This window comes from Podarcis pityusensis, assembly GCF_964106645.2.
Source record: "Podarcis pityusensis genome assembly, chromosome: 2".
Taxonomy (NCBI): domain Eukaryota; kingdom Metazoa; phylum Chordata; class Lepidosauria; order Squamata; family Lacertidae; genus Podarcis; species Podarcis pityusensis.
Window position 1 is genome coordinate 9,391,240 of NC_138029.1, and position 13,890 is coordinate 9,405,129.

A 13,890-nucleotide genomic window follows, 5' to 3' on the forward strand; every position below is an offset into this window, starting at 1 on the left:
TTGCTGCACTGGCATAAAGTGTGATGAGTGGGGGAAGAGGGGGGTTAGAATTAGATTTGGGTTAAAGAGTGGGGGGGGTATATTACAGAAAGTAACCTATATGTAGTTATATAGGTGTTTGTTTGGGGAAATGTGGACTGTCTGCTTCCAACCAGTTGGTACTGTGTCTCAGCTGGCATGGAGGGCCTTGTTTAAGAACAGGCTGTCCTCTCTGTCGTTTGCGATAGGGAATGGTCATTGAAATGGTGTTAAGTGCCTTTATGACGCCTTTGTTTGGCTATAAGGTTTATAAGCAATGTTGTCAGTGTTGTTAATAACATTATTGGTTTGTTGGCGTGTTAGGGTAGGGATATGGGTATTGGCACGCTCTGGCGCAACCGTTGTGCTGGTTGTGTGTCAGATTTTAGCCTGTTTGTTGATTGTTTTATTGAGGTTGGGGGTATTGTTTTAGTTTGTATGGGTTTCTTTCTTTGTTTTCCTTTTCTTGTACCTACTGATTTTGTTCGTTGCCTTTGTGTGATGATGGAAGAGACCGAGAGGTTGGCGGGTGTGTGTGTCTATTTCTGTGGTGGTTCTTTTTGTGCCGCCGGTGGGGTCCTTGGGGTGGGGGGCTGAGATTGTGGGTTGTTGGGATGATTGAGGAGGGGGGAGTGGAGAGGGTGAATTGTTGTCGTCTGAGTATTGGGGTGGGGATGGGATTGGGGGGGTCTCTATGGAGGGGTGGAGTACGGGGGATAGTGGTGCTACTGGCAATATTAATGGCTTGAGGGGAGAGGAGAAAAGGAGGGGGGGGTCACCAGTCCGTCAATTCGAAGTGATTTCCATATGCTTCATTTGGCTGTGGTGGTTGTTGCGGAGTTGTCAGTCTGTGGTATATGGGTTTCGTTGAGTTTGGTTTGTTGTCTTGTGTTGTACGTTCGGTGGGACGGTTCTGTGAGCCCAGGCCTGTTTGGGTTTCAGCATCAGCCCCTGGGTGAACTGACGATACGCCCTAGAACGCACTCTAGTGGTTAAGAGCAGTGGACTCGTAATCTGGGGAACCGGGTTCGCGTCCTGCTCCTCCACATGCAGCTGCTGGGTGACCTTGGGCCAGTCACACTTCTTTGAATTCTCTCAGCACCACTCACCTCACAGAGTGTTTGTTGTGGGGGAGGAAGGGAAAGGAGAATGTTAGCCGCTTTGAGACTCCTTCGAGTAGTGATAAAGCGGGATATCAAATCCAAACTCTTCTTCTGCAAACTGTTTTTGTCTCACTGCCTTGATTTTATTTAAAATGGTGGGCGATTGCCCACCGTTACCAGTCTTTGAATCTAGGATCCCCTCCCAACAAGCTCTTGAGGAATGCCCGTTTCCCCTCTTTGTAAATCAAGTGCTGTAGTCTAACGTTGTGGACAGATGGCAAAATTCCTTCAGAGTGAATGCTCTCTTTTTGGGGGGGGGGGGGGAGATAGGTAGCATGTGCCAAGGCCTGCTGTGAAGGCTGAGGAAACTCTGTTCCCTGGGTGGGCTGCTTGCTGGCTCCTTTGAAATTCTCCAGCTTCCTCCCCATGGAGACCTTACAGCTTCCTGCCTTCTCTTTGTTGTTTATCCTATCTGGGTGTTCTGTCTGCAGTGGCTGTGTCCCAAATGCATGTCAAATATGCGCACCCCGTTTCTTGGCAATTCCCCGCCTCCCCAATCCAAGAGGTGTGCTCGTTAGTGTGTATATGCTATATGTATATATAATCAAGCTCATAGTTCCTAGTGGTGGGGGAAGCTAGTAGTAGTGACATGGTAGAATGATGGGTATAGTTTGTGGGCATGCAGTGCCACCTGCTGGTGACTCCTTAGCATCACAGACACAAGAGTTCCTCGTTCTTCATTTCTATGCGCTGATGGTTTCATGCTAACTTACAGGAGGTGCAGCCCCCACTCGACCGACTTGTGGAATGCGTTTTAATAATACAGGGGGCGGGGAAGATTAGGCATGTTTATGGATGATGGATTTGCTGGTGAAGGGAGGGTACATCATGGTACTATTCATGGGCTAGTTTATGTGTTTGTATGCAGAATTTGGAAAATACAGCCGTACCTTGGTTCTCGAACGTAATCCGTTCCGGAAGTCTGTTTTACTTCTGAAAACATTCAAAAACCAAGGCACGGCTTCCAGTTGGCTGCAGGAGCTTCCTGCACTCAATCGGAAGCTGCGTCAGATGTTCAGCTTCCAAAAAACGTTCGCAAACCGGAACACTCACTTCCAGGTTTGCGGCATTCAGGAGCCAAAACGTACAAATACCAAGACGTTCGCGAACCAAGGTACAACTGTATGGTTTTCTGGAAAGCATAGCATTGTAGAGATGGAAGGGACCCAGAGAGTCATCTAGTCCAATCCCCTGCAATGCAGGATTCTCAGCTAAAGCATCCATGATAGATGACCATCCAACCTCGGCTTAAAAACCTCTACCACCTTCCAAGGGAGTCTGTTCCATGGTTGAACAGCCCTTACAGCCAGAAAGTTCTTCCTGATGTTAAGTCAGAATCTCCTTTCTTGTAACATGAATCCATTGCTTTGAGTCCTATCCTCCAGAGCAGGAGAAAACAAGCTCGCTCCATCTTCAGTGTGACAGCCCTTTAGGTATTTGAAGATGGCTATCATATCTTCTCTTTTCCATGATAAACATACCCAGCTCCTTCAACCTTTCCTTCTAAGGCTTGGTTTCTGTAGAATAGTGGGTAGACATGGCAGACGACACAGTGATTTCTCCAAAGCAGCTCTTTATTTTGTAAGCTGGAACAGAACTGAACAGCAAACAGCTCAGCCGGCCTGCTTTTATAAGCAGCCGGCTGTCAACATTGTAGCAACAACAACCCAGGGTTTCCCGCCTAAAATACCGTATTTTTTGCTCTATAGGATGAACTTTTTCCCCTTCAAAAATTAAGGGGAGATGTGTGTACGTTCTATGGAGCGAAGACGCCATAGTCCCGCAACCCTCTCCCGGCTGGAGAGGTGACGCGCGGCTAAAGAGGCTCCTGCCATAGCCGCACGCCACCTCTCCAGCCGGGAGAGCGCGCACGGGGCTAAAGAAGCCCCCCAGAACCCTCTCCCAGCTGGAGAGGTGACACGCGACTATGGCAGCAGCCTTTCCGCTGCTCCCCGACCTGCTCTTTGAGGCTGGTGGTGGGCTTCCCCCCGCCAGCCCCAAAGAGCAGGTCGAAAGGAACCTGAAGCCTGGAGAGAGAGGGGGGTCAGTGCGCACCAACCCCTCTCGCTCTCCAGGCTTCCAAGGTAGCCGCCTGAAGGTGACTGAACGCACCTTAAATGGCACCTTGTTTTAGAGGGGGAAAACAAGAGGGGGGAAATTCTCCCCCTCTCTGCGCAGCGCCTCCTGCTGCTTCGCTGAAGGGGCACTGGGCAGAGAGGGGGAGAATTTTTTTTTTCTTGTTCTCCCCCCTCTAAAACAAGGTGCGTCCTATTGTCTGGTGCGTCCTATGGTGCGAAAAATACGGTAACTGACGTGGACCTGAGTGAAAACTATCTACAGTATCCCCCTGCTGGCCCAGGGTGAGAACTTCAGTACATAACACCTTCCTTGATCATCTTGCTTGCCCTCCTATGCACACTTTCCAGCTTGTCAACATCCTTAAATTGTGGTGCCCGGAATTGGGCACTGTATTCCAGGTGTGGTCTGACCAGGGGCAGAATAGAGTGTACTAGTACTTCCCTTGATCTGGACACTGTTTTTAGTCTTTGTTGGAAGCCGCCCAGAGTGGCTGGGGAAACCCAGCCTGATGGGCGGGGTACAAATAATAAATTATTATTATTATACTTCTAGAATAGCATTAGCTTTTTTCACTGCTGCATCACACTGTTGACTCATTCAAAAAAACCCCACAAATCTCTGTATGGTTGCAGAACTCCAAGCTGAGGCTGATCAAAGTCTCAGAAACTAAACTAGACATTGAGAAGAGCTAGCTACCTGTTGGAAAGGCATCAAGGTCTTCACTGCTATATGCATGATTCCACATGGGGTTCCTACAACCTTAATTAACTGTTTAGGGTCAGGGGACATGGCCTGAAGCAAACAGAGAAGGTGACATTCAAGGGCAGCTCTGGCCAGACTTGTCGTTATAGCACCAGAGTGAATCCTTTTGGCCACTTTATGCCACCTAATCTACAGACTGGGTAGCTGCACTGCCATGATCTATCCATCCGTTCTGTAGTCTTGGTGCTAAAGCACAGCAGTTAACAGGCAGGTAGCTCCTTCTTCCAGCAAACTGCCCCCAGTAGGCTGGAGAGAAAGGTGCCTTTATCTTGCTTTGAGTGAGCTGGTGCCTTACAAATACACAAACTGTCTATACATTTTACTGATGTTTAGCGATGGTTTGATCTTGTCAATATCAGGGTAACCTTGGTGTTCTTTTGTCTTTTCTAAGAAATCTTACTATTACAGAATTGTAGAATTGGAAGGGACCTCAGGGGTTGTCTAGCCCAACCCCCTGCAATGCACAAATCTCAACAATCAGTCTCCCATCCGATTTGAAACCAGGCTGGACCCTGCTTTGCTTTTCAAATGTGCCAGCAGTTTTATTGCTGCACCACTAGGAGGATCAACCACAAGGGAGATAGAAGTTGAACAACAACTTGTAACTTGCTAATGAAGTGCTTTTTCAACACCTTATTTTAATTTTTTTAAACAAAATCTCACCTCTTTACCAAATCTAGGGCTTCTTCTTCTTCGTTGGCAATCACTCATAGCCGAGTAAGATTGTCTTCCATAAACACGGTTTTAACAATGAGTCCATGTGTGACTGTGGAGGCCAATTCTGGATCCACACGTCCTTCCACAGTGGGGACAGTGGTTTCCGGGCAGGAGTTGATCAGGCTCCACCTCCACAGTCAGAGGCAGCAATGTTTCTGAACACCAGTTGCTGGAAACCACAGGGGAGGTGAGTGCAATTGCACACGGGTCCTGCTTGCAAGTTTCCCATAGGCATATGGCTGGCCACTATGAGAACAGGATGCTGGACTAGGTAGACCTCTCTTTATATGTTCCTATGTAATGTACAGTCATGGGACGCGGGTGGCGCTGTGGGTTAAACCACAGAGCCTAGGACTTGCCGATCAGAAGGTCGGCGGTTCGAATCCCCACGACGGGGTGAGCTCCCGTTGCTCGGTCCCTGCTCCTGCCAACCTAGCAGTTCGAAAGCACGTCAAAGTGCAAGTAGATAAGTAGGTACCGCTCTGGCAGGAAGGTAAACGGCGTTTCCGTGCGCTGCTCTGGTTCGCCAGAAGCAGCTTAGTCATGCTGGCCACATGACCCGGAAGCTGTACGCCGGCTCCCTCGGCCAATAAAGCGAGATGAGTGCCGCAACCCCAGAGTCGGCCACAACTGGACTTAATGGTCAGGGGTCCCTTTACCTTACCGTACAGTCATACCTCATGTTACGTTTGCTTCAGGTTGTGCGTTTTCAGGTTGCGTCCCAGAAATACCAGAAAGGGTTACTTCCGGGTTTTGCCGCTCGCGCAGATGCGCAAAATGACGTCGCGCGCATGTGCAGAAGTGGCGAATCGCGAGCCACGCGCGCAGACGCGGGTTGCGTTCTTTTCAGGTTGCGAACGGGCCTCCGGAACGGATCCCGTTCACAACCAGAGGTACCGCTGTAATCCAAAAGGAACTGACGGCTAGTGAACTTGCAATTCTAGTGTGTAGCTGGTCACAACCCAGAAGGGAGAGAGGAGTGGCATTTTACTGTCTTCCCCTTCCTGCTTTCCAGTCTAGGTTGGGCAAAGAGTAATGTTTTTATTTGGCACAGATGCATGTGGATTTGGTGGGGATTCCAAATTTGGGGGTGCAATTCCTTGTTTCCAGCAATCAGCCAGCTGAGCTGTGATAGTCAGGGGCAGCTGAAGCAAGGCCCTCAGCAGTGTGGAACTTAAGGTGATGTGGCTGTGAATGAGACGATACTATTTTTATATCTACATTTGTTGAGAGTTGGTGAAACCTTTATTATTGGTCTTACATGACAGCTTCACTAATCAGCATAGGCAGAGAGGTGATAATAATATAATAATAATAATTTATTTATACCCCACCCATCTGGCTAGATTTCCCCAGCTACTCTAGGCGGCTCCCAACAGAATATTAAAAACACAATAAAACATCAAACATTAAAAACTTCCCTAAACAGGGCTGCCTTCAGATGTCTTCTAAAAGTCAGATAGTTTATTTCCTTGACAACTGATGGGAGGGTGTTCCACAGGGTGGGCGCCACTGCCGAGAAGGTCCTCTGCCTGGTTCCTTGTAATGTTACTTCTCACAGTGAGGGAACTGCCAGAAGGTCCTTGGAGCTGGATCTCACTGTCCGGACTGAGCTGATGGGGCTGTTTAGAACCAATTTCCTTGATGTTTTGCACGACTCTTGGGTTTGGGTCCGTTTGTGCTGATATTCTCACTGCTTCCTCTTCCTCCTCCTTCACCTCCCGTTTCAGCAACTTCTCTTGGACTCTGTGCCACAGCCGACATCCTCCTCAGTCCTGCAACCTTTTGTCCCTATGGTACTTTATATTACCTGTGACAGGTGCCGTGTTGAGCCAGGCCTCCTCAGGTATAACTTGCAGCCTCTTGGTAAAGCAGGTGTCAATGGGCATTAATATCCCTGTCCTTGGCTAGCAAAACCAGAATAAATTAGGTGAAAATGGCCACCATTGCTCAATAAAGTATGCACAATAAGAGCAAGCACATTAACTCCATCCATGTGTTAAAACCATGACAAATTGCAGAATTTGAGTCTTAGATTGGTGATGGATTTTAATGTTTTTAGCATAGAGGAGGTACAGTTCTGACACTGGACGCCAGCTGGGCTCCACTGATGCAACAGTAGTCCTTTGTAGGCACACAAGGAAAGACACAGGCAGTTCATCTGGGGCCACTTTGTTCGTTGCAAGCAGAACAAACGATAGCAAGGCCCCCATGGACCCATAGAATATGATAAGATGTTCTGGGCCTAGAGTCTCCCAGGGAAGCAAAACAGACGAGAGGGGAGGGGGAAGAAGGGTCCCATAGCTTGGCAGGAGAACACATAATTTGTATGTTCTGGGAGAAATCTTGGGATGATCTCTAGTTGTAGGGTCTGCAGATTGCAGGGCCAGACGGTTACTTCTTCTAGTAAAGTAAAGCAACCCCTGACCATTAGGTCTAGTTGCAGACAACTCTGAGGTTGCAGAGCTCATCTCGCTTTATTGGCCGAGGGAGCTGGCCTACAGCTTCCGGGTCATGTGGCCAGCATGACTAAGCCGCTTCTGGCGAACCAGAGCAGCGCACGGAAACGCCGTTTCCCTTCCCGCCGGAGTGGTACCTATTTATCTACTTGCACTTTGATGTGCTTTCGAACTGCTAGGTTGGCAGGAGCAGGGACCGAGCAACAGGAGCTCACCCCGTCGCGGGGATTCGAACCACCGACCTTCTGATCGGCAAGTCCTAGGCTCTGTGGTTTAACCCACAGCGCCACCCACTCAGGTAGCTCCAAGTACCTGAGACCAGTTGCTAGAACTGGAGCTGAGAAAGCTGGAGCCAGAAATGCAGATGTCAAAGAGATAAACAACTACCTGACATTTAGAAGACATCTGAAGGCAGCCCTGTTCAGGGAAGTTTTTAACGTGTGACAAATAATAAATTACAATTACAGTGGGCAGAAGATGCTTCTCTTGTTGACCCTGGCAACAGAAGAAATCAGGTTCCATGAATTTATGCTAGGCCTAGACAATGCAGAGGATTCATGTTGCCTGCTAGTTGCTGGGGGCAATATGGAACGTCCTGTTTCCTTTGTGTGCTATCTCCTGTCTGGCCTGACCCCAGACTGTACTGATGGTAGAAGCCAAAGTGTTCTGTGAGGGTGGGTTCTGGGGGAACGCCCGCAGCAAACTGAAACCTCCTCAGGCAGCAGCCATTTTGAGTTCAGCCACTGTCTGTCGCAAGAGTGTCATAGGTGAAATCTACACACACATGAAAAACGCTGTGAAAATGCTTTTTAAAAAAGTTTTGAAAAATATGTTGCATTTGCCATAGCTCACCATCGCCATCTAATGTCACATTTGTATATTGCACTTTGCAAAACACTTAAAACGTTTTATTTGCAGTTGTATAGCTGAGTCCATAGCTGTCGCTTTTGTTCTGCAGTTCAGTCTTCGGTGGCATCATTTTGTAAAGTTTGCAGTAGCTAAATGTCGCCCACACAGTTTGGGAGAGCAGATTTGGCTAAGGTCCGGTTGCATGAGATTCCCAGTTCATTTCTCTAGGATGCTGGCAGCCACTCTCCAAGGTTTGAGGCAGAAGTCCGTTTCATCCCTACCTGGAGATGCCTTCTGCATGCAAGGCAGCTACTCTACCTCTGAGCCAGGGCCCTTCTAGCAGATTCCTGTTAATTGGACGTTGGTACTCAAAGCAGCGGGACGCGGGTGGCACTGTGGGTTAAACCACAGAGCCTAGGACTTGCCGATCAGAAGGTCAGCGGTTCGAATTCCCGCAACGGGGTAAGCTCCCGTTGCTCGGTCCCTGCTCCTGCCAACCTGGCAGTTCGAAAGCACGTCAAAGTGCAAGTAGATAAATAGGTACCGCTCCGGCGGGAAGGTAAACAACGTTTCCGTGCTCTGCTCTGGTTTGCCAGAAGCGGCTTAGTCATGCTGGCCACATGACCTGGAAGCTGTACGCCGGCTCCCTCGGCCAATAAAGCGAGACGAGAGCTGCAACCCCAGAGTCGGCCACGACTGGACCTAATGGTCAGGGGTCCCTTTACCTTACTCAAAGCACCACAGACCTTTCTGCCCTGCACTGGTTTGGAGAACTTGCATGTCACTTTTTGGGGCCAATCAAAAAATGTTCCAGCAAAGAAGCTTTCCTCCTTCATGGGCCACCGCCAGGATCTCCAGAAGGAGGCATACTTCAACCTTCCTGAGACCTAATTCACAAACACTTACCCTGGATGAAGATTTGCCTGCTCCTGCCTTTTGGTCCTGGACGAGTGCCGTGAGATCTAACAAAGTTCTTTTTGTCATTCCCTTCTCAGTCTTGGTGTCCAAATCCTCCCCGAAGAAGCCTCGTGGCCGGAACATCTTCAAGGCTTTCTTCTGTTGCCTTCGCGCACAGAATGTCGGGCAGTCGGGCTTTGGTGGGGATCATGGCCCACACAAGGAGGAGACCAGCACCATTGCCAAGGTGAGTGGAGGCTGACGCAGCGATCACTGAATTATACCCAGAGAGTATAACAGGCAGTGCTAGTAGTATCTGAGCTTCTTTTCTCTAGCAGCTTTCTGTATTCTAGCTGTCCAGGTTTAGGGTGTGCCCCATTAGGATATCAACTCTGTCCTAGTTCTCCAGCTACCCAAACCCTGAAATTGTCCCTGTCAGTGGCGTAGCGTGGGGGGTGCAGGGGGGGCCGGCCGCAACATCTGGGGGTTAGGGTTAGGGGGCGCAAATCCACGGGTTAGGGGGTGCAAATTACTTGCCTTGTCCCGGGTGCTGACAACCCACGCTACGCCACTGGTCCCTGTCTCTGTTTAAATGATCTCTCTTGCTTGACACTTCCTCTCACCAGCATTTTTAACTTTTTAAACTCCCGGCTGACCAGAGTTCACAAGATACCTTTGTTAGCCTCTGTTTATATCTGACTGGCTCTCTCCCAATCAAAAATGGCTTTCAGGAGGGAGCAGTTACTTTGGATCGGAAGCAAGTGCTTCTACGGCCATTTCATACATTGCAGCAGTGCCGTGTAGGAAATAGCATAAACCCCACACGCAGAGCATGATCCATGACTATTGTGAACATCAGTATTTCACTGCTTGCTAATGAGCTGGGAAGCCATGGCTAGTCTCTGTGGGAAGACATATAAGTGGGCTTCAGCCTATTTTCTATCCAGGGGAGGAAAACTCTTGTACAGTGGTACCTTGGTTCTCAAACTTAATCCGTTTTGGAAGTCTGTTCCAAAACCAAAGCGTTCCAAAACCAAGGCGCACTTTCCCATAGAAAGTAATGCAAAGCGGATTAATCCGTTCCAGACTTTTAAAAACAACCCCTAAAACAGCAATTTAACATGAATTTTACTCTCTAACGAGACCATTGATCCATAAATTGAAAGCAATAATCAATATACTGTACTATAAAATAAATAAGACAGTATTGTACATGATAAAAATTAAAATTATTTTTTTTCTTACCTGCACTGATGACAGTCATTGTTTGGAGGGGGGGGCTTTTATCCATTTCTGCAATCACACAATCAATCAGTCAATCAATCAATCAGTAGCTGAAATGGGTTCCATGCAGTCACAAAAACAAATTAACCAAAAAAGCCTCAAAAACAAAAACGCGAAATAAATAGCAAAAACAAAAGTGCCAAACTTAATCCATTCCGGAAGTCCGTTTGACTTTTGAAATGTTCGAAAACCAAGGCGCAAGATGTTTGGCTTCCGAAAAACATTTGAAAACTGGAACACTTACTTCCGGGTTTTTGATGTTTGGGAACCAAGGTGTTTGAGTATCACAGCGTTTGAAAACCAAGGTACCACTGTAGATGCTGCTGGTCTCACAGCCCCATCCTTCCTCAAAACATATGCATTTGACCGCATTGTTGCCGCCACCCCATCTATAGATATCCTCCTCCGCTTTTAAAAAAGAAATATATATGAAGCTATATATGGTAAAAGGGACACGGGTGGCACTGTGGTCTAAGCCACAGAGTCTAGGACTTGTCAATCAGAAGGTTGGGGGTTCGAATCCCCGCGACGGGGTGAGCTCCCATTGCTCGGTCCCTGCTCCTGCCAACCTAGCCGTTCAAAAGCACGTCAAAGTGCAAGTAGATAAATAGGTACCGCTCCGGTGGGAAGGTAAATGGCGTTTCCGTGTGCTACTCTGGTTCGCCAGAAGCGGCTTGGTCCTGCTGGCCATATGACCCGGAAGCTGTATGCCACTTCCCTCGGCCAATAAAGCGAGATGAGCGCCGCAACCCCAGAGTCGGTCACGATTGGACCTAATGGTCAGGGGTCCCTTTACCCTTTTTATATATGGTAAAGAAAACTACTGCTGATCACATATGTAGAGTGCTCATCCTCTCAGCACTGAATTTCTGCAGCCTGTCCCCCACACACTTTAGAGTTAAGGAGCTGAGGCTTCCTTCTGGGTCAGTTAGCAGGGCTCCCACACTGTTCTCAGTCAAGGAACCTTTTCTTTGAAGACTTGAGCCTCCACCAGCCTCCATCACAGTCCAAGCTTTTGAGGCTTGTAGGATCACTTGTGTCAACCTGAACCTACTCGTCCATTACCACCACTCTTTCTTTCTAGGTAGAAAATGCAGCCTTTAGGATTCTGCTCCTTAAAACCTTAGTGGGCAAATTCAGAGGCTTTCTGAGATCCCTGATAGTAGTATTACACAGCCTTGCCTTTTTCATGATACCTACATCTCTGCTTTCCTCTTTCCCCTCCCCTTTTAGTCTGATCTGTTGCAGTGTCTTCAATACCAGTTTTACCAGGTATGTCTTTGTTCCAAAGCCAAGGGAGATCTGCATCTCCTCTTTAGCCAGGACTGTGTTTACCTTGTGCGCAAGAGTGCAAAAAAACATTCTCCACTGAGATGAACCTGCATTTCGATTCTGACTTCAGAATAAATGCAAGCAAATCTGCTCATCATTTGGTTGCATTACATACCTTTTCCTGCTAGCCATGGGAAGTGGACAAGGAGATATAATCAAAGCCCCACATTCTGATCTCTGCAAGTTCTGCTTTTCATACTCCACACCAACCCTTTGCCCTGCTCTTTCCAGGAAAAGGTCTGTGCTTTAGGAGCTCCATGTCTGAGCTGGGGTTGTTTGCCAGCTCCTTAGTGCTCTTTAGGGATGCAGGTGGCGCTGTGGGTTAAACCACAGAGCCTAGGACTTGCCGATCAGAAGGTCGGCGGTTCGAATCCCCGCGATGGGGTGAGCTCCCATTGCTCGGTCCCTGCTGCGGCCAACCTAGCAGTTCGAAAGCACGTCAAAGTGCAAGTAGATAAATAGGTACCGTTCCGGCGGGAAGGTAAACAGCATTTCCGTGCGCTGCTCTGGCTCGCCAGAAGCGGCTTAGTCATGCTGGCCACATGACCCGGAAGCTGTACGCCGGCTCCCTCAGCCAATAAAGCAAGATGAGCGCCACAACCCCAGAGTCGGTCACGACTGGACCTAAAGGTCAGGGGTCCCTCCTTTAGTGCTCTTTAACACTCAACTGGAGCAAATGTCAGTTCCGCAGATGGTTGTTTGGTCTGATTGAGCTTTAAAGAGCGGGTTTTCACAGGGAAAGCTGCTGAGTCTTAAAACAAGTAGTGCTGGCTGATGTCAATTGGGACTGGTAAGGTGGATGACAGGGAGACTTAACTTTAGGTGGAGCCACAGCCAATGACAGGCAGAGCCAGCCCCTGACTGATTGTAAGCAAGGACAGCCCGAGGTTAATGGGGCAGTGCCCCATTCACCATAATGGACCAGCCTCAGCTGAGGACAGAGTGGAAACCTGTGATCCTGCAGACCTTGTTGGACTCCAGTTCCCATCCCAGTGGTCAGGGATGATGGGAGCAGTAGTTCAGCAATATCTGGAGGGCCATAGGCCCCCCATCCCTGCTCTAGTAGCCTTTGCCCATATTTGCCCCAGTCCAGGCAAAGTCAGTCACCCCTAAGTCCTTTTGAAGCCAATGGAGCAAGTTTGTCACAACTAATACAAATCCCACTGTTTTCAACGTTGCAGCGTTTGAGTGAGACTTAATTGCAACTAACTTATTCTTGATTGTTCTAGGCTAGATAATCCCCACAGTAACAAGGGCCAGAAATGTTCTTGAGTGAAAGAAGGAAAGAAAGAGAAAAACAGAGTGGTTTTTAAAATTGCCTTCCACATACATGCCTCCAGGCGACGTACGAAATATGCCAAATGATGCTCTAGATACCAAATTCCACTTCTGCATGGCATAATGATGGGTGCGCAATGTACACACAGTCCTCCCTACATACGTGTGCGCGTGTGTGCATGTGGGTATTTGTGTTTGTGAGTGTGGGAGAAAAGAGACCTTCACTTACTAAGCAAATTTCTTTTCCTGCCCCGCTGCTATCGAGAGAGGTATCGGTCGCAGACCTCATTCGTACAAAGAGCCAGACTTCCCTTACCTTTCCCGCCCCGACCTGGCCACAGTGATCCATGCGACGGTCACCTCCAGGCTTGACTACTGTAATTCACTCTACATGGGGCTGCCCTTGAAGCTGTCCCAGAAACTCCAGCGGGTACAGAATGCTGCAGCGAGGCTCCTCACGGGGTCTCTGCCATGGGAGCATATTCACCCAGTGCTTTTCCAGCTGCACTGGATCCCGGTGGAGTACAGGGTCAGATTTAAGGTGCTGCTTTTGACCTTTAAAGCCCTTCACGGTCTAGGACCCTCGTACCTACGGGACCGCCTCTCCTGGTATGCCCCACGGAGAGCCTCAAGGTCCATATATAGCAGCACCCTAGTGGTCCCGGGCCCTAAGGAAGTTAGATTAGCTTCAACCAGAGCCAGGGCCTTTTCAACACTGGCTCCGGCCTGGTGGAACGCTCTGCCTCATGAGACCAGGGCCCTGCAGGATCTGATTTCTTTCCGCAGGGCCTGTAAGACAGAGTTGTTCCGCCTGGCCTTTGGCTTGGAGCCAATTTGATTCCCTCCCTCCCTCTCTTTCTTTTTTCTTTTCCTTCTCCTCCTGCGATGAGGCTACATTTTAATATTTTAATGTTCCATTATTTTAATGTTGTATTTTATTTTTGTTTTTAAGTTGTAATCATTCATCTTGTTTTTATTATTGCTTGTAAGCCGCTCTGAGCCCGGCCTTGGCTGGGGAGGGCGGGGTATAAATAAAAAATTATTATTATTAT

General features: G+C 48.5%; 1 protein-coding gene across 2 annotated transcripts in view; it reads left to right on the forward strand.

Moving 5' to 3' along the window:
• CTDSP2 (CTD small phosphatase 2) overlaps window positions 1-13,890 on the forward strand; it is a 71,982-nt gene that overhangs the window by 44,970 nt on the left and 13,122 nt on the right. Inside the window, exons 2-3 of one of the 2 annotated variants that reach the window (XM_080995029.1) lie at window positions 9,043-9,191; window positions 11,462-11,500. In XM_080995029.1, coding sequence (XP_080851155.1) covers window positions 9,043-9,191; window positions 11,462-11,500 — 188 coding nt within the window. The remainder of the gene's footprint in view (window positions 1-9,042; window positions 9,192-11,461; window positions 11,501-13,890) is intronic. The other variant, XM_080995030.1, reaches the window with a different exon arrangement.